A 21225-nucleotide genomic window follows, 5' to 3' on the forward strand; every position below is an offset into this window, starting at 1 on the left:
CACTAATACATTTAATGTTCATGCTCAAGGTTCAATAGTGGATTGCCACGCAAGGTAAGTTCCTATTTATTACGGTACCTAATTCCAGTTGCACAACGTGCACGCTCCTCAGTATGAATTATAATAAATAGTCAATAAACACGAGGTTATCATGATATAGAGACGGAAAGGATTCCCCATCTCTGTCATCCTATCCAAGTGCAATTTATACCAATAAATAACTAATAACGTCAAATGAAAATTATTAATCCACATATTTGCACATTTATTCAAACGAAATACACTGTCAATATCCAACTTATATTCGTTAGGATTTGTATTATGTGATAGTGATTATAAATTCAATATCTTTTAAATATATTTTTGGTTAACTATAGTGTTGGGGGTTACTTCAAAAAATTATTTAATTCCATCATTAAAATTGTTTTTATAATTAATGTGATGTAACTACTCCATACCACATAACATCTCAATGCATCCAGAAATTAAACGTTTTACCTTAAATTTGAGCCAAACATGGCCTTTTAGCTTCATTAAACACTTTATATTCCTAATTAATTCTAAATTTCTTAAGCATATGTGACCTGAAAAATAGTACCTTCTTTAGTTTACTACAATACTATAACAAAAGTACGTTATAAACAACAGTAACTAAATGACCTGTTTAAATGTTTCCTTTACTTACCTTTTCAGTGGTCATTTACAATAAATACATAACTAATTACACCGAACACTGACTATAACTCAGTCATGTGAATTGAAGCCCTCTTAAAACCTTGATATGTGCCTGGCTTTCTTACTATAATTTTGTGTGTTGCAGTGTCTGTCACATTCTGACAGGGTTGATCTGATCTTAAGATGGCTGACAGCTGGTGGGAGAACTCAGATTATGAAATTCTGGCAGAAATCGGCCAGGGTGCCTACGGTAAAGTGTACAAAGCCAGAGAGAAGCGTGAGCAGCAGCGCCTGATAGCAGTGAAGAGACTGAACATCCCAGAAGAACCTGAGTCCGGCATCCCTCAGTTCATGATTCGAGAAGTGGCTCTTCTGCGCAAAATAGAGCACTTCAACCATCCCAACATAGTCAAGTGAGCACTGGAACTATCGAAATACCACAAAGGTATTGAAATGTCAGTTTTTAGACCCTTATGTCCTCTCTCCTTAGGTTGATGAGTGTTTCGGCAGGATGGCAGAATCATAAGTTTGACATGACGCTGGTGTTTGAGTATATCGATCAGGATTTGACCACATTTCTCAGTAGAGCTTCAGAGAAAGGCCTCGCAAAGGACAAAATAAAGGTTTGACTTTCTTTCTTTCTTTCTTTCTTTGTACCTTCGTTCTTTTGTTCATTCATTTATTCATTCCTTCATATTAAATATTGTACATAGGGGACAGCAGGGCTAATTTTTACATTTTACTACAGTAAATATACTCCAGTCACTGTTTTTCTTTTTTGAAAATCAATACCTGAAGTTGTAGCTACAAATAAAGCTTTTTTTTACATCTTTATTGCAATCAAATCAGTGTTACTACTGAATCTTAAAGTTTATCAACAATTAAAAATAGCATGTTAATTTGCTCTCTCAAGTCATCCAAGATGACTTTTGGAGGCTATTTATGTTTCAAGAGTTCACACTTAGCTGATGATTAATTATAAAACGAGTTTCATAAGATGCTTGAGCCCGGGGCTCCCTCTCGTTTGCAGGGCGAGAGGGCAGTTTGAGCTCAGGTAGGTCTCCAGAACTCCCCCCTTTGTTAAGAGCTGATGGCAGAATATAATTGCGTGAGATATACTAATGTAGAGATATACTGCTGGTTAAGAGCTCGACTGTAGTGCTAGTTTAGATTAATCAGTCCACTTATAACACGTTTTTGGTACGTGGGAGGAAACCGGAGAACCTGGGGGAAACCCACATGAGCACGGGAAGAACATTTAAACTCCACACAGAAACGAAGGCTGGCCTGTTAAGGATTTGAACCAGTGACGTTATTGCTGTGAGGCAACAGTGTTAATCACTGGGCCATCGTGCCACCCTATGAAGGGAAAGGTGGAGGAGTAGGGGTGGAAGGGGGGATTCTTCAAGCCGAAGATAACTGTAGTAAGAAACCCTGGCTCTTTATAGTGAGTTAGGAATCGTCTGATTGGTGAATCATACATTAGTTAATGCAGAACCAGCCATGTTCAATCATAATCACATGCACCTCTGGAATTAGTTTATGAATAAACTTCACTAAGCAGAGCAATAAAGGGGGCCTATTATGCAAAAATCACCTTTATAAGGGGTTTAAACACTGTTTTGTTGCAACAGTCTGTGTATATTACCAGCTTCTGGAAAAAAAAAAAAAACATTTTATAATCACACTTCAAAAAAGTGAAACTGGCGAAACACTTTGATTGACATTCTCTGCTTGTACATATCATCAGAAAAAGAAAGCCTCCCCCAGGGGCGCATCAGACATTTTAAACGTGGGCACAGCTGAATAAAATCGAAAAGTTTATGTTCATATAATTATTAATCACCTGTTTTTTAAATGGTCTGTCATTTAAAAACGGTGATGATCTCTTCCTCATTAGCATAGGACGTTAGTTTTGTTTTTGGATCTGCCGTTATGCTGACACATAGGCTTTTGTAGCTCTGGCCTCTTTTAAAAAGACAGCTGAAAGCACAATCTCATTTGAATGTAAAGTGAGAGGTACCAAATTGGCACAATTAGGACCATAGACTAAAAGAAACAGTTTAAAAGAGTGATAAAACATTATTTGTGTAATATTTTGAGCTGAAACTTCACATACACACTCTAGTGACAACAGAGACTTATTTTGATCTTCTAAAAAGGGGCATAACAGGTTCCCTTTAAAGATGAATTAGCTGAAATTAGGGTGATTCATAAAATGCAAGTCAACAGCTATCATCTGAAAAAACCCACACACATATATATAACATATAAACATGTTAAATATTTCAAACAAGGTCTCATGTTTTTGAACATGTTTGTTGGATTTGTTTGAATGTCAGAGATATGACTGTGATTGCTTGCATTGGTTGGTGTCAGTTGATTTAGTGTGAAGATTTAGATTAATTCTGTATTGTTCTCAACAAAAGGAAACTTGTGTCCACCGACTGCACACGAGCTGTAGTACACATAATACACACTTAAATGATACACACATATTTCCACCGAAAACATACAATACATTTCCGAAAGTAATAAGATTATGCCATTAGATCCCAATGTATGAATAATTTACAGTTTTAACCCAATAATGACCAGTCTGTCAGATGAAGAAGAGCCAGAGTCAGAGATTCAATTAAGTAAAGTTTACTGAAGTTAGTTTGCAGGTTCATCAGCAGAAGCCAGCTTCAGCACTCACAATGAGTTCGTAGACCTCTCCGCTCACAAGCTCAAAAACATCAACAATTATACTCTCACAAAACGTTATTAACGTCATTAACTGTGTCATACATATAGGTGTTTAAACCTGATTAGTTCAAATTTCAATGCGGGTACATGCCTACAATTCTGAACGATATCTCAATATCTCAAGCATACAAACGTCAGACAGATAGAGCTGATCCCAGACCTGTGAAAGGATCCACAATGGAATAGACACACACACACTAATACACATGCATTTTTTTTTTTTTTTTTACATTTTTACATTTTTTTATTTATTTATTCATTTTATTTTATGTCATGTTTTTATGAATGTTGTGTAAGTTTTGTTTTGTCCTTTTGTGTTATTATTATGTGATTGTGATTAATTGTGGGACCCCCTTGTAAATGAGATGGTACATCTCAAGGGGTTTATCGCTATGTAACATCAAATATACAATCTGTTTCTTACCCAAGTACTCTCTGCCGTTTTTATCAAAACTGGTTAAAAACTGGTACAATCTACATCCAAACTGGCAGCTTACATGCAAAGGATTTAACTTTAAAAGATTTAACACTTAAAATGACATAACAATATGAACAGTTGCTTCCAATTCTTCAAGAGTTCAGGTCCACTCAAGAGGGTTCCAAGACCTCTGACCTGGGAAGATCCTGAGGAAACAAACCTTTGGCATAAAGAAAAGCAATCACACTCATATTATTCCAGTTTTACTCTGGCACCAAGGTCATCATATAATCTAGGCTCTTAAACATTCTACTTAATAATAATCATAAAGACATAGAAAAGGATATGTGTTACTCCATCCTGGAGCGGACATCCATGAGAAAATACATGCCATCACCGATCAACCGTTGGCAGGATTATATTGCGCATGCTGTCACATTGTGATGTTTTATAAACAAATTTCGGGAGGAGCACGCACAGAAGTAATTGACAATTATTCTATTATCCAATCAGTTCTTGACCAAACCCCTATATATACCAAAGCTGTCTTACCTGCAGCATCTTACGACTTTAGCATCCCTCCACCACCCTGTCACCTCACCTCTTAAGGATTACACTCCCGGGGGCAGCGTTCTGGGGCCGGGCTAGATACTTCGCTCGAATCCCAATTCCTCTCTGTTTCCTGAACAGGGGAATATCTCGAGTTGGGGTGTCTTCCCCGAGCTCAGAGCCCTCTCCCCGGACAGCACGCCAAATACGCTTTATTCTGAAACTATTGCAAGTGTGAACTCGTGAAGTATGGTATAAATGACAGACCACAGCTTGGACTGATGTGTTTTTACACTTGTGTATGTAGGATGTGATGCGTCAGCTGCTCAGCGGACTTGACTTCCTCCACACCAACTCTGTCATTCACCGGGACCTGAAGCCTGACAATGTGCTTGTGAGCAGTCGAGGGGAAGTCAAGATTGCAGACTTCGGTTTAGCCAGGATATATACATACCGCATCGCCCTCACTCCATGTGTAAGCACCTCTCATTCACTTTCACTGCTGTATGTGTAGTGGTAGTGAGATCTTGCATGTGACGTATTTGTATGTCATGTTCGTGTGTGTAGGTTGTGACTTTGTGGTACAGAGCTCCAGAGGTCCTGCTGCAGTCCAGTTACATGTCTTCAGTAGACATGTGGAGTGCTGGGTGTATCTTTGCAGAGCTGTTTCTGTTAAGGTGAGAGCCAAAGAGACATTTTTTTGGTGTCAATAATTAGGCCTGTCACAATATCTATTTTTGTTGGATTATATATATATATATATATATATATATATATATATATATATATATATATATATATATATATATATATATATTGTGATCAACAATATTATTGTTTTTATAAGATCATTTTATACCACTCATTATATAATGCCAGACTGACAATATAATATCATCACAAAGCAAGTACACTATTCCAAAGAACACATCATATTTTATTTTCAAGAATATTTCATTTAATTAGTCATTTTAACAATTTAATAATTAGACATTGGAATCAGAATGTGAAATTGCATATCCTAAATAAATAATAATACATTTTAACAAAAAAGTGCAAGGTAAAAAGGGATAGAGGCTGCGATATCTGCTACCAGATCTATTTTCAGTTGTCAGACACCCACATGAAAATATACTAAAGTCATTTATAGCAAATACTTGTGTGATTTTTTTTTTTTTTTTTTAACTATACCGACATTGACACCTCCATTAGAGATAGAGCTTTTATGTATGGGAGATATACAGTTGAGGTCAGAAATATTAGCCCCTCTTAGAATTTGTTTTTCTTTTTTAATATTTCCCAAATGATGTTTAACAGAGCGAGGACATTTTCACAGTATGTCTGATGATATTTTTTCTTTTGGAAAAAGTCTTATTTGTTTTATTTCGGCTAAACTAAAAGCAGTTTTAATTGAAAAAAAAAAAACATTTTAAGGTCAAATTTATAAGCCCCTTTAAGCTATATAGTCTACAGAACAAACCATCATTATACAATAACTTGCCTAATTACCCTAACCTGCCTAGTTAACCTAATTAACCTAGTTAAGCCTTTAAATATCACTTTAAGCTGTATAGAAGGGTCTTGAAAAATATCTAGTCAAATATCATTTACTGTCATCATGGCAAAGGTAAAGTAAATCAGTTATTAGAAATGAGTTATTAAAACTATTCTGTTTAGAAATGTGTTGAAAAAATCTTCTCTCCATTAAACTGAAATTAGGGGAAAAAAAATATACAGGGGGGCTAAAAATTCAGGGGGGCTAATAATTCTGACTTCAACTGTATATTGCATCACCAAAAATGATTGAGGTCATGTGCATGTGTTGTGTTCGGTAAGTCAATATATTAACTATTGTGACAGGCCTATCAATAAAATACTTTAATAATTGTATTCAGCAAGGATGCATTAAACCGGCCTAATGTAATAGTACAGAGAAACTATAATGTTACAGATGATGATGTAAATTAGGTTATTTTAAATAAATGCTGTTATTTGTAGCCTTATGTGCATAAAATTTTCCTGGACACACACACACACACACATATATTATGCACACAATAATATGAAAGGATCATGTGACTGAAGACTGTGGCATGAATAGTCTTCAGTCACATGAGTGAAGCGATTTGAGTAGTAGATATAGAGTAACTATTGAGTTACAATAGAGTAATAGATTTGACATTACATAAATTGAATTCCAGAATATATTCAGTAGAATAGAGTTCTTTAAAATAGACATAGTTTTCCTATTACAGTGTTACTCTTTTACTGTACGTTTAATTAAATACATGCAGCTTTTGAAAGGATTAGAGACTGTTGTATCTTGGTAGTCAGTTTTGTGGATGTTTCATCTATATGCAATAATTGAGCTCACCTTGTTCACCTGCATGCGATGTACTTTGGGCCACATTTTCTTTTGCCCTGAATAGTTATATTTATGATTTTATGGATGTCAAGAAAATATGAATAAGCTTAATTTAAATATTTAAGTGGCGAAAAGGTTTATCATCGTTTTTTTTTTTTTTTTACTTTTTGGCAGGCCTTTGTTTCGTGGCTTCACAGAGATCCAGCAGCTGCAGAAGATCTTTGAGTGAGTCAAACTGCTTATGTGTGGTTAATATTGCTAGATGAAAAAAGGTCAGTGTGTGCAAGGCATGGGCTGGTACTGTATATGTTTCTGACGGTATGATGACCTTGGATAAAAAAAAAAAATCATGGTTTCATGGTATTGTGTTTACTGCTCTAAAATAAGTTCTTTTTAAATGTCTGGGTAAAAAACAAAACCTTTTCCCCCCCATTGAACAAAATACATTTTTATTTTAGGAAACATGTATGATAACAGTAAACATGTCAGGCTAAATAATTAAAATAAATCATTGCTCTCTTCATTAGTTTCAAAAACACAGATTACATTTAAAAAACAATTCCTTCATATTTGAAGCCTAAATGAAGCATGTCACATCTAATGAGATATGGTAAACAACAACAACAAAACAAAATCAAAGCAGTATTGTATTAGACACAGATTTATTTGCAACACATTTAAAAAAACTTACATATACGTAGGAACGGTATAACAGAAAATCTTAGCAGTTTTAAAACTTTGACTTTTCCAAACCACGATAAACCTTGAAACCAGTTATCATCCCATGCCTAGTGTGCACACATCCTAAGAAATCTTAAGGCAAGTGTTGGATCAAATTACTCTCTCACTATCCTTCAGCTTAGTCTTATTTATCAGGGATCGCCACAGCAGACTGAATCGCCTTGATCAAATTAAACAACATAAAATAATAAACAATCAAAAATCATCATAATGCCATTATTGCTCTGAAAAAGACATTTAAGAGCTCATTTTGACCTATATGCTTTACATCAGGTCACACAGGCAATACAAGAAAACTTTGGTTATATCTTTTTATCCACATCACACCGGAAACCAAAAATAGTCCTAATTAACCAATCAACAGGGCTCAGTTTTTCAAAAGTAATCCAGTGGGATTTTAAATCATGGATTGGATCAGATTTTGGCGATTTGTCCTAAAATCCAAATCTCGATTAACATTTTGACTTGATTATGATTAATGAACGATTATTTTATTCATTTATTTATTTGTTTGCCCGCATAGTTCACCGACAGGTTTCGTACAGTAAATAAGCTCACATGAATGAAGGGAGCATTACTTGATTTTAAACTAATTTAATAATTGAATATTTATGAAACATCAAAGTTGAACAACTAAAATTAAAACACACGTTACCTAAAACCAACTGTCGCTTTCTTCCTATAAAAAGTGAAAATTAATAACTTGCACTTTTGGAAACAAAATTAATTATTATTTTTCAATGTTTTTCATGTTAAAAAGAAAATGATCAGTATCTCTTCTAAATCAAATAACTCTTGTATATCCTGTAAATAATATTTAAACAGTGCATTTCTTGCATCTTCTGTAAACAAATATTTTAATGTAAATAATAATTTTATTGTAATGGAAAATATGCAGCCTCAAGGCTTCTTAGCGCATCGTCCTACTTATCCAGAGATCAGATGTGGCTGCAAAGTATGGCTGGCAGAGCAGGGTCATGTGACTCCACACGCGATAGATAAAGAAATGTAAAAAAATCATCCTGGAAAAATTTGATCGATTATAGGTTCTGAATGTCGATTTCGATTACTTTTGATTAATCGCCCAGCCCTAGTGTAATCCAATCTTACATTTGATTTGGGTCAAACCTGTCCTTCGGGTTATTCAAAACTTTTAACTCAGATTGGGATCTATTTGATCCAAAAAAAAAAAAACAGAATTATCCTGATCCCATCAGAAGGGTGGATTCAACTGTGATATTTTTAAACCAAATAAACCAAATAAAATAAAAAAGTTAAATTTTTTAAGTGTATGATCGAAAATGTAATGGTTCCTGATATATATAAATTGCTTCATATTTGAAGCTTATATGAAGCATGTCACATCTAATGAGATATGGTAAACATCAAGAATAAAACAAAATCAAAGTTGTATTGTATTAAAACAAAATAAAAAATGTAAAATATTTGTTGAATACAGAGTTTCTATTTCTTACCATCAAAACAAACAACGGCTGTTTATGGCCATGGGTATTTTGCCTACCTGTTGTTCTTTGCTAAGCCAGTCGGCTACACTGTTGGTTCCATTTAAGGCTCTGCTAAACAGGATTTGGTAATGCTGAAATTTGGTATTTGGATCACTGTGATCCAACCCAATATTCCTTTAATAATCTGTCATTAAAGTAAGATAGATCAGTTAATCCTGGATAGCAAAACATGGGATTTCCAAATCTGGACCAGTTTGATTCCAAATGTAAATCTTTGGGTGAAAGGGCATTTAATATATAAAAATAAAAAGTCAAATTAAATGCAATCATAAACCACACCCATTTAGTGATTATTTTCTCACAGAGTAATTGGTTTGCCGGGTGAGGAGGACTGGCCCGTGGAAAGCCCAGTCTGCTACAGTCCTGCCTTGGTTGAGAAAAAGCCTGCAACACAAGTGCTGGCCTGCCTAACCCCTGAGGAGAATGACTTATTGTCTGTATGTATTACTAATTTATTTTCATATGGAGAGAGATTTTAGCGACTGGCACTTACACTTACCTTGCTTTTTCATACAGCAATTTTTGGCATTCAATCCAGTTCATCGCATCTCTGCCTGTGGAGCTTTGGCCCATCCTTACCTGGCAGTCCGCAACACTGAAGATAAATGACAGATGAGTGAAGAAGGTGGAGTTACATGATTAGACTCCTCCCACATCCAGTCTGGCGTGCACAGAGAGTTATTCTGCCACAAAATCTATTAGATAATGACTTAAGTGAAGTGCAATCCTTAACCCTCAGATCACGCTTTTCCCTCCTAACTTCTTAAACTAAAGGCACAAGCATTCTTGGTGGAGCTTCCAAGGCACAAGCATTCTTGATGGAGATCCATGTTTTTGCATAGGTGATAAATGAGGATTTGTATTTTCTTAATAGTGACTTAACTAATAATGACATTTGTGTGTATGTTACAGCACAGTTGGTTGTTTGACAGGTAAGTTTAATGTTCCCAGTTAGTTGTTTTTGAGAGCTGACTTTTGATAGTGTGGTCATATTTTGGGTTTGTTTGCCTTCATGTGGAAGTGTTTTTAAAAGGCACGCCGTGTTTGAGGTTCTGAGCAAATTGTTTGAAGTTTTGTGTTTTCTGTTGTTGATGAATTTGAGGTAAACACAAGCGAGAGCCAGTAGTGGCTTTGTTGTTAAACTGGCTGAGACCCTGAGTAGTTACTATGAACTCCCAAATAAATACAAATATTTTACATTCGAGTTTGAATGTGCATTTGACCGTTCTGTTAGTAATAAAACTGCCATTTAAACATTGTTTGCTACTTATCTTTGTGATCACCAGTCAAGAATTTCCATTTTATTATTCTTTTAATGAGCCAATATGACTACAAAGCGTCTTCCTGACCATGTGTGTTGGGAGGTGGCCACAAGAGGGCAACCATGCCAAAGTAAAGCTGCATTTGCCGTTTCAAAAGCTCATGGCTCATGACATCTGCTGTTCCCAAGAATTCTAATGCAGAGGGGTCAGCGAGTCCATTAATTATTTACACTAAATTTCCATTTAGTTTATAATGTATTATGTGTCCTAATAATACCCATTTTGTCAGCCTAAATTAAAAAAATGTTAAATTACTAAAGTGTTTTTTCATTATGCAAGAAATAACATTTACAAAGACACAATATGAACAGAGAGACAAAAAGGTTACATAAATAACACAAGTTTAAATGATTTACACCAAGAAAGAGTTTTACATGCAATAGTCTTTTAAGGAGTTCACATATAAATCAAAGTCCTTTCTGAAAATAGAAAAATTAAGGGTGTTTCTTTGAAAAATGTACAATTATGGATGTAAAATGTAGCCAGAAAAGGCAATAAGTTAATAAATTTGCAATGAGAAGGATCTAAGTTCAGAAAGTAATTAAAGAAAACAATTTTTTGGGCAAATACAAACGTTTGGAAATAAGGACGTTTTTAATGAAAAATACAAAACACTTTACAGTACGTACACTCCCAAAATAAATGATTTAGTGTTTCATTATATTGAGTACAAAATGAGCATTTAGGGAAAGTTTTAGTTTGGTATAAATTACTAAATTACCATTATATATATATATATATATATATATATATATATATATATATATATATATATATATATATATATATATATATATATATATATATTTATATTTGTGTGTTTTTATTATTATTATTGGCTTCAATAACAAATAACAATAACAAAATTTGAGCTTATACAAAAAAGAGAATAATTGTCTTTTTTTGTGTAAGCTCAAATTTAAATAACTTAACAGATCAGGTTAAATAATATTAGAAGCACATATAAACCAGTATAAAATAAGATAATTAAACAAACACACATAACACAAACACAACAAGAGGAAAAAAGGACTTATGTATCCGCGATATTTCCAATATAATTATCATAATAATCCAATAATCTATCACTTTTCTTGTTTGTAACCAGTCTAAGAGGTATAAATTACTGAAGTTTTTAAAAATTTTAATTTGTTTTTAATTGGACCGTTCAACAAGAGAACAAAAATATACAGAAAAGCTGTAAATCCTATAACAACAACAAATAGACAACAGAACAAAACAAAAAGAGAAACAAAAGATTATGCCAGGGGTAATGTAAATTACAAAAGATCACTTTAAATCGATCTTAAAGCAAGGTGACAGTGATGTATAAAAGGTCAGATAAAATACAGTCAGCTGGGTATTATAGAAAAGAGACAATACTGTAAGATTCACATAGTGTTATTGATTTTAAAGCTTTAACATTGCTGGAGGTAGAGATTGGATTCAAATAATATTTAAAATCTTTACAAAAAATAAGAAAAGGGGGTTTTACAGACAAAAAAAATTGCATTTGTGTATAAAAAATTTTGCTACTAAAATAAATAATTTATTAGAAAATATTTATCTTTTACTTTATCAACATGATAAAATCCTAATAAAACATCCTTGTATGACAAAGAATAATTATCTAAAAGAGAGACATGTATAAATAAACTGAGTCCTTTCCAAAAAAATATAAATTACTAAAGTATTTTTTTTCATGTAGGTTGTGTGACGTCATACGTAATGGTGACCCACTTCATGCAGACAGAAATGTCTTCCTTAAGCTAATAAAGATGCAGTTATTTTTAATAGTTATGTTTTTTTTTTACTTAATTAGCAAAAAATACTGAGAGCGACCTTAAGTGGTTATTTAATGGACTAAGCTGTGGCCCCTTGCAAAGGAATGCTGCCCTGGTGGTGCCGGGTATTTTTATCTCTCTCTCTCTCTCTCTCTCTCTCTCTCTCTCTCTCTCTCTCTCTCTCTCTCTCTCTCTCTCTCTCTCTCCCTCCCTCCCCGTTTGTGTGTGTGTGTGCTCACCCTAAAAGGTCTTTTCACACACTCTCATTGGCCCTTTGGGCTGTGTATGTGTGTGCGCGCGCGCGGCTGTCAGAGCTGATCCGAGCGCACAGCTGATCCACCCGCACATCGAGTAAGTACCGTCATTCATTTCTATCCTCACATTTACCACGAGTTTTAAGAAAAACAACGGTCATATCTGTTCGTTGTCAAACTAAACGATACAAATGCTTAACGTTTGTGTAAATTTCTCTTGATTTGTCTTTACACGCTAAACAAGCGTGCATTTAACTCGCTGCATATGGCGTTCAGTGTATAAAAGTATATGAAGAGTTTGTTGTGTCGCGGATACTAACGGTTTAAAGTTGGAGTAATGTGATAGAAATACGTCGTGCTGTTCACTAGATATCTGCAAACTGTACTTACAACTGTACTTGCAACTATTTTCAGCGCTGCCAACGCACCTGTACACCTCAAACCCAATAACTCACTTCAGGTTCTTAAAGGAGTGATCTATAAATATATACACGACTGTGAATTCAAATAAGAGCCATTGTTTAATAGAGAAAATAGCTAATGTGGCACACTATTTTCATATTGTGCTCGTCTGCATTTTCTTACCAGATTGATAAGCAGTACTGTTACAGATAGTCGTGATAATACTTTAATTTTAGACGAATGTGCAAAGTAATAGTGTTCATGTATTCTATTACTAATCCCACAACCTTTGTTAATCATTGCTTGTGAACAACTGTAACTACAAATATTTTATTATGCTGTTGCATCATTATGCCCTTTGAAGGTGATATTGAATATTGAATGAATTGTTATTGCAATGTCTGCTGTTATTAATATGTTTGCATGTTGTATTATATTGTGTATTATAACATCTTATTATTACATCTGTAATATTTTATATGTGCAGGCTGAAGGGTTTTATGTTTTTTATTGTACTTTTTAAAGTTATACATGTTTTTCATCAGTGAACAATTATAAACATAATGGCAAATGGTCCACAAATTGTTTTGCCATGAAGTGAGTGTGTGTGTGTGAGTGAGTGAGTGAGGGAGGGTTGACTAGCTGGCCTGACCTGTGTAATATGTGAATATAGCTGAGGTATAAAGCTGCGCGTTTTTATCATCTGGTGCAGTTTTTTTTTTTTGTATTTATGTTCCTTTAGGCTGCTGATTATCGCTTGAAACATTTTGTTGTTGTACTGTTGTTGTACCACTGGTCTTAAGAGTATTACCATCTGTCATGACCGTGTTAAATATAACCTTGACTCTGCATTACCTGATCATAGCTCAGGATGGGGTCGAGCACTGAATCTCATCATGGCTGTAGTAGCTGTAAGTCCATGAGTTTGCTCTGCTCTGAAGACTTGTGAGGTAACAGAGCAGAATGACTGATCTGTCAGAAAATGTAAATACGGAGCCATGCAAATTTGGAGACTTAGAATGTACATTATGTGTAAAAGATTAATGTGCTGGACGTTCCCGAGCAATAAGTGTGCTTTTTACGTTTGACCAATATTTTATTTTATTTTATTTTATTTTATTATTCATTCATTCGTCTATCCATTCATTCATTATATATTTTTCTATTTTATTTTATTTTATTTTAAACTCATTCATACTTTTTTGATTATTAGTTGTAAAAAAAATAACAGCCAACAAAACTAGGCTTTTATTCTACTTGTCTGTGTTGCTTGTTCATGTTTGACTGTCTTTGTTTGCATTTGAAGGCATTTTAAATGGCATTTTCAATTAGTTACATATACTCACCGGCCACTTTATTAGGTACATCTGCCTAACTGCTCGTTAACGCAAATTTCTAATCAGCCAATCACATGGCAGCAACTCGATGCATTTATGCATGTAGACATGGTCAAGACGATCTGCTGCAGTTCAAACCGAGCATCAGAATGGGGAAGAAAGATGATTTAAGTGACTTTGAACGTTGCATGGTTGTTAGCCATGCTGTTAAGGGATGTTTTCTTGGCACACTTTCGGTACAATTTAGTACAAATTGAGCATCGTGTCAATGCTCCATCCCTTTATGACCACTGTGTACCCATTTTCTCATGGCTACTTCCAGCAGGATAACGCACCATGTCATAATGCGTAAATCATCTCAGACTGGTTTCTTGAACATGACAATATGTTCACCGTTCTCAAATGGCCTCCACAGTCACCAGAACTCAATCCAATAGAGCACCTTTGGGATGTGGTGGAATGGGAGATTCACATCATGCATGCAACTGTGTGATGCTACCATGTCAATATGAACCAAAATCTCTGAGAAATATTTCCAGCACCTTGTTGAATCTATGCCACGAAGGATTAACGCACTTCTGAGGGCAAAGGGGGGTCCAACCCGGTACTAGTAAGGTGTACCTAATAAAGTGGCCGGTGAGTGTAATTATGCTAGCAGTTGGTAAAAAGTCAGTGCATCTAAAGCAGACATTTGAAGTTAAATAATTGTTTTGGTCATTGTCAATATATTGTTTACAGGTTCACATACAAAATAAATATAGGTATAAATGAAATTTGGACAGGTTCTCCCCCTGTTCACGTGGGATTCCTCCAGGTGCTCTGGTTTCCCCCATAGTCCAAAGACATGCGGTACAGGTGAATTGAATAAGCTAAATTGACCGTAGTGTATGTGTGTGAATGAGAGTGTATGGGTGTTTCCCTCTGATTGGTTGCAGCTGGAAGGGCATCCGCTGCATAAAAAATATGCTGGATAAGTTGGCGATTCATTCTGCTGTGGCGACCCCTGAAGAATAAAGGGAACTAACCGAAAACTGAATGAAAGAAAGAAATTTAGACATAGCATAGCCACAAATTAGCTTCCATTATTAATATTAATAGTAATAATAGTAATAACATCATTATTGGCGTTGTTTTGTATTCTGAATAATTAAAAAATAGGAATTACATAATTATGTAAAATCAGTTTGAAGATGTTTACTATACTCAACCCGTTGCACCTGCTCCTGTTTTTCCCCATTCAACAATCCCTTCTTTAATTGATGTATTTCATATCAGTCTTGTATTACTTGTTTTTCTGGCACTTGGGCTCTAATTATAAAGAACAATCTAAATGCAGCTGGGTTGTTGTGAATCAGAAAACACACCTGCCGTAAGCCAGCAGTACTACCATTAATCCAACACCTATTAAGTAGCGTGTGCTGAGAATACCTCAGTCATGACCACTGAATCGTGAACATTTCTGTGTGTGTGTGTGTGTGTGTGTGTTTGCCTATGTCTTTGCTCAGCACATGTCGATGTCGGATAGAGTTACTGGATTAAGAACTGATGAGTCGAACTGATCCCAAACGTCAAGCAGCCACTATAGTGTCTTTCCTGGCCGTATCCTCAAGCTCCCTCTCATGTCACTCTCTCTCTCTTTTTCATCATCTGTAGTTGCTGTAGTTTTTATAGTTCTATAGTAACACAATAACAAAAATGTACCTGCAGTGATAAAGTTTGTTGCGCTATTATGACCATTTGTAAATGAAATAGATGTAAGCAAATGAGATCTCACACACACACACACACACACACACACAGTATTAAATCATTGAAATTATTTTATTTCTACAAAAATATTACATTATAAAAATATAACGATTTTTGATTTATTCTGTAAACAAGTAATGAAATGTTTGTTAAAACAATATGTCTCTGTTTATTCATTTATTTATTTGCCTAAAATAAGCAATATGCAATATTTTCAGACATGTTTATATTTATTTTTATATTCCTCATGACAATTGAAACCGGTTGTTATTTTTGACCCAGTATTTTTATGAAAGAATAACAGATTTACAACCAGCACACAGGTTTTGCTTTTGTCACGTGCACTTTGCTGTCCTGATATGAGACTGTCCTCAGAGGTCATGACAGAAACCTAAGCTTGTTAAATCTCTCAGTCCAGTCACTCTCAGACAAGACAAGTCTTGTTGCCTATCCAAGTTTTAGGAACAACAAATAATAACTTGACTTCCAGTTGATCATTTGGTATTAGAAGTGGCTTTTATGAAAGAAAAAGTCCTCTAGATTATGCTTATTTTACCAAAATAAAATATGATCATGCTTTTAATTATTTAATTAGGACAGTAAGGTCTGACTTTGCTAAGGACTGCATCCATACATCTCTGCAATGACTGAAATAACTTATTTATAAAGTCATCTGTAATGGCAAAGAAAGCGTTCTTGCAGGACTCCCAGGGTTCATCAAGATTCTTTGGATTCATCTTCAATACCTCCTTCATCTTACCCCAGACATGCTCAATAATGTTCATGTCTGGTGACCGGGCTGGCCAATCCTGGAGCACCTTGACCTTCTTTGCTTTTAGGAACTTTAAAGTGGAGGCTGAAGTAGGAGAAGGAGCGCTATCCTGCTGAATAATTTCCTCTCCTGTGTAACGTGGTGGGCAGCACAAATGTCTTAATACCTTCAAGCTGTTGATGTTGCCATCCACTCCGCAGATTTCTCGCACGCCTCCATACTGAATGTAACTCCAAACCATGATTTATCCTTCACCAAACTTCTGTGAGAATCTTGGGTCCATGCGGGTTCCAATAGCTCTAAATTTGTGATGATTTGGATGCAGTTCAACAGATGATTATTGGAAAAATCTACCTTCTGCCACTTTTCCAAATGATCAACTAGAAGTCAAGTTATTATTTTGTTGCTCTTACAACTGGGATCGATGACAAGACTTTTGTCAGGTAGTGTATGGTACATTACAAGTCTTTTTTTGGTGTCACTATCCAGAATGAATTTCAGGCATTTTAGAGCCATAGTCAAAATATCTAAACAATACAAAACTAATGGCTTTGGGGTGAGATGCATAAGAGACACCAAAGAGCAGTTAAGGACAAAACTCAAGATATACAGCATGTAAAATGTTTATAGGTGTGTAAACCATAGTATAAGTGGAAGAACTCTGGTTCATTGAATTCATTGAACATGGCCTCAGTATTTATGCATTGTATTACTGTATGTTTTAAAAATTTAAGGTTTTAAGAAATGTCCATTTTTATATTTAGTGCTATTTTCTAATAATACAACACACCATTTATCATAAATAACACATAAACACAACAGGTGTTCAAGACGTTTTTTAGAAAAGTGCAAGCCTGAAAGCTCAGACAATGTTTTGTTCTTCAGTATGCTACACTTATGTATGTAATGAGTGATGTGTCTATTGAATATTTGTCAGGAAGTCTGTGTTAGAGGTGGGCTTGGAATAGGGTGACCACCTGTCCTGAATTTTGTGGGATTGTGCTGGAATTAAAAACATCCCACAAGATGTAAGCACTAAGCAGTGCATTCTAGATTGTTATGTAGCTTTTGATTGTTCTTCTTCCTTGATGTAAAAATACCAAAATAGAGGAGCATTCGTTCACCCCAGTTTGGGAAGATCATTTCACCAGTGAAAAACAGCAAGTGAGAAGGTTCTGGAAAGTGATTTTGTCCTTTTCTGTGATGGTTTCACAAGGTCACTTTCTGATTGTGGAGCTCATTAGAGCAAGTGTGTGAAGGTCCTGTGGCTCTACTGTTGTTATGAAGCGGACAGGAGACAGAGGTAAGGAAACGTTAGGGTGTTTATTAAATGACAACAAGGAGCACATGAAGGATAGCCAGGAGGATCAGGAATGATGTTGGGGTCTTTTCCTCCGTGGCTGGGTAACAGGAATACACGAGGATGGACAGCACACACCAGATACAGCTGACAGAGGATGACACAGACTTGGAAGGACTGGAAGACAGGACGATTCGGGAGGACCAGGAAGACTAGGAGGAATACAAAGAGAACAGGTAAGTAAATCGTTTGTTTTAGCTGAGGATGACTACGCTGAGTGGTCGCTCAGTTGTCCGCTTTCGTCGAGACGAGCCCGGACAATGAGCGACTGGAGTGCTGTGCTTTTATCTGGTGCTCGTGAATGTGATGCAGCTGTGTGCTCATTAGAAGTCAGGTGATGGTGATCTTCGTGAGTGGGGGTCGTGAGAGCCTGACCAATCCATGACAGTACCCCCCTCCCCAGGGCCCGCTCCTGAGGGCCGACACCTCCGACGCCGTGGTGGTCTCCCTCTGCCTCTAGGCGCTGGGAACTCAGGGTGGCTCTCATGAAACTCCACCATGAGACTAGGATCGAGAATATCAGCTCTGGGAACCCATGTCCTTTCTTCGGGGCCGTACCCTTCCCAGTCCACCAGGTACTCCAACTGGCCACCACGACGTCGGGAACGCAAGATCTCCTTCACTGCGTAGACGGCTCCTTCTTCTAGGAGCAGTGGAGGAGGGGGTTCCTCTTCGTGGTCAGGCTCTGTGGAGGGAAGAACAGGATCGTGATAGGGTTTCAGGAGTGATACGTGGAATGTAGGGTGAATACGGTAGTGAGAGGGTAATTGTAGTTTGTAGGTGACGGGGTTAACCTGTTCCACGATGGTGAAGGGACCAACAAATCGGGGACTTAACTTGCGAGAGGGCAGTCGCATGCGTATGTCCCGGGTGGATAGCCACACCTTTTGTCCGGGTGTGTATCTGGGTTCTTCAGACCTTCTCCTATCGGCGGTTACCTTGCTTCGACGGACTGCCCTCTGCAGATGTTGATGAGCCTCGTCCCAGACCCTCTCGCTCTCCCGGAACCAGTGATCCACTGCGGGGACATCAGATGGTTCGCCATCCCAGGGAAAGAGCGGTGGTTGGAAGCCCAGGACGCACTGGAATGGCGTGAGTCCGGTGGAGGGTTGCCGCAGTGAATTTTGGGCATATTCTGCCCAGCCCAAATACTGGCTCCAGGAGTTCTGGTGACCACTGCAGAAGGTCCTCAGGAACCGTCCCACCTCCTGAATCTTCCTCTCTGTCTGCCCGTTGGTTTGGGGATGATATCCAGAAGAGAGGCTGACGGCCACACCTAGGAGCTTGAAGAAGGCTTTCCATAGACGTGAGATGAACTGTGGACCTCTGTCCGACACAATATCTTCTGGAATACCAAATGACCTGAAGACTTGATTAAAGATATTGTCGGCAGTTTCAAAGGCTGTGGGAAGACCTTTCAGAGGGATTAGTTTGACAAACTTTGAGAATCTATCTACTATGACTAGAATACAGGTATTACCTTCTGACGAAGGGAGGTCAGTGATAAAGTCCACTCCTAGGTGTGACCAGGGACGGTTCGGAATCGGCAAGGGATGGAGCTTTCCAGCGGGTAGATGACGTGGGCTCTTGGATTGGGCACAGTCCTTACAGCCCTGAACATATTGCCTCACATCCCTTGCCATGTTTGGCCACCAGAATCGTTGGGATACTAGCGAGAGAGTATTGTTGATCCCTGGATGTCCAGTGCCTAGCGAGGTATGTAAGGAGTGGATCAGATCTACCCGGTGTTCAGGTGGTATGAACTGCCGATGAGGAGGGCATCCCGGCGGAGCAGGGGCTTCCGGAGTGGCAACGACTGGAGGAGCGTTCCAGGTGATCGGACAAATGGAGATGTGTTCGGGAAGAATCTTCGTTGGGAGTTCTTCATGATCGTGATGCTCGTGTAAACGAGAGAGAGCGTCTGCTCTTAGATTCTTGGGTCCTGGACGATAGGAAATGGAGAAATCAAAACGTGAGAAGAAAAGTGACCATCTGGCTTGACGTGGACATAGTCTCTTGGCCTCTTTGATGTATTGGAGGTTTTTGTGATCTGTGATCACCTGGAACGGATGTTTGGCTCCCTCCAACCAGTGACGCCACTCCTCCAAGGCTAGCTTGATTGCTAGAAGCTCCCTGTCTCCTATGCTGTAATTCTGCTCCGCCGGGCTCAACTTCCGAGAGAAATAGGCACAGGGATGCAGTCGGGGCGGTGTATCATGATGTTGAGATAATACTGCCCCGACGCCGGTGGTGGATGCGTCCACTTCCACCACGAAAGGAAGATTTGGGTCAGGATGAGTCAGGAGTGGGGCCCTTGTGAACTCCTTCTTAAGAAGGCGGAAGGCTGCGGCTGCTTCTTTGGTCCACTCCAGTCCTTTGGGTTTACCCTTGAGGAGATTAGTGAGAGGTGATGTAATCCTGCTGTAGTCCTTGATAAACCGTCTATAAAAGTTAGCAAACCCAAGAAACCTCTGGAGCTCCTTAATGGAAGTGGGTTCTGACCAGGATAGAACAGCCTCAATTTTCTTCCCATCCATACGTATATACCGGTTTGGTCAATGATGTATCCCAAGAAATGAATCGACTTCTGGTGGAATGAGCATTTCTCCGCTTTGAGGTAGAGGTGATGTTCTCTCAATGTGTGTAGGACCTCCGCAACGTGTTGGCGATGTTCGGCCTCACTCCGGGAGTAAATGAGGATGTCATCTATGTACACTATTACACAGTGGTGAAGAAACTCCCGGAGGACTTCATGAATGAAGTTTTGGAATACGGAGGGGGGCGTTGACCAGACCGTAAGGCATGACCTCATATTCATAGTGGCCAGTAGGGGTCACGAATGCTGTCTTCCATTGGTCCCCCTCACGTATTCTTATCAGATTATACGCGCTGCGGAGGTCCAATTTAGTGAAGACTTTAGCTTCTCGGAGCTGTTCCAAAGCGGCTGGTACCAGAGGAAGGGGATATCGGTATTTTACTGTACCGTTATTTAGGACCCTGTAGTCGATGCATGGACGCAGCCCTCCGTCCTTCTTGGCCACAAAGAAGAAGCTTGAGGCGGCTGGTGATTTTGAGTGACGTATGTACCCCTGACTCAGAGCCTCCCTTATGTAATCTTCCATTGCCTGATTCTCTGGAAGCGAGAGCGGGTAGATCCTACCTCTTGGCAACTGGGCATCTGGAACTAGGTCGATCGCGCAGTCCCATGGCCGATGCGGCGGTA

The 21225-nt window shown here is 37.6% G+C and overlaps 2 protein-coding genes across 6 annotated transcripts in view; both read left to right on the forward strand.

The window, feature by feature from the left end:
• Window positions 1-597: 597 nt before the first annotated feature.
• On the forward strand, window positions 598-10545 carry cdk21 (cyclin-dependent kinase 21). Its single transcript, XM_056451897.1, has 7 exons — window positions 598-1088; window positions 1166-1298; window positions 4698-4865; window positions 4958-5067; window positions 6930-6980; window positions 9327-9459; window positions 9539-10545. The coding sequence occupies exons 1-7, from the start codon at window positions 859-861 to the stop codon at window positions 9629-9631; spliced, it is 918 nt and encodes a 305-aa protein (XP_056307872.1). The 5' UTR covers window positions 598-858; the 3' UTR covers window positions 9632-10545.
• A 1848-nt stretch (window positions 10546-12393) lies between these two features.
• The window catches only part of svilc (supervillin c), a 65526-nt gene continuing 56694 nt past the window's right edge, over window positions 12394-21225 (forward strand). For all 5 annotated transcript variants that reach the window (XM_056454023.1, XM_056454024.1, XM_056454025.1 and 2 more), the window contains exon 1: window positions 12394-12479. The gene's annotated coding sequence lies outside the window, so the exon portion shown is untranslated. The remainder of the gene's footprint in view (window positions 12480-21225) is intronic.

The sequence above is a fragment of the Danio aesculapii genome, chromosome 3 (assembly GCF_903798145.1).
Source record: "Danio aesculapii chromosome 3, fDanAes4.1, whole genome shotgun sequence".
Taxonomy (NCBI): domain Eukaryota; kingdom Metazoa; phylum Chordata; class Actinopteri; order Cypriniformes; family Danionidae; genus Danio; species Danio aesculapii.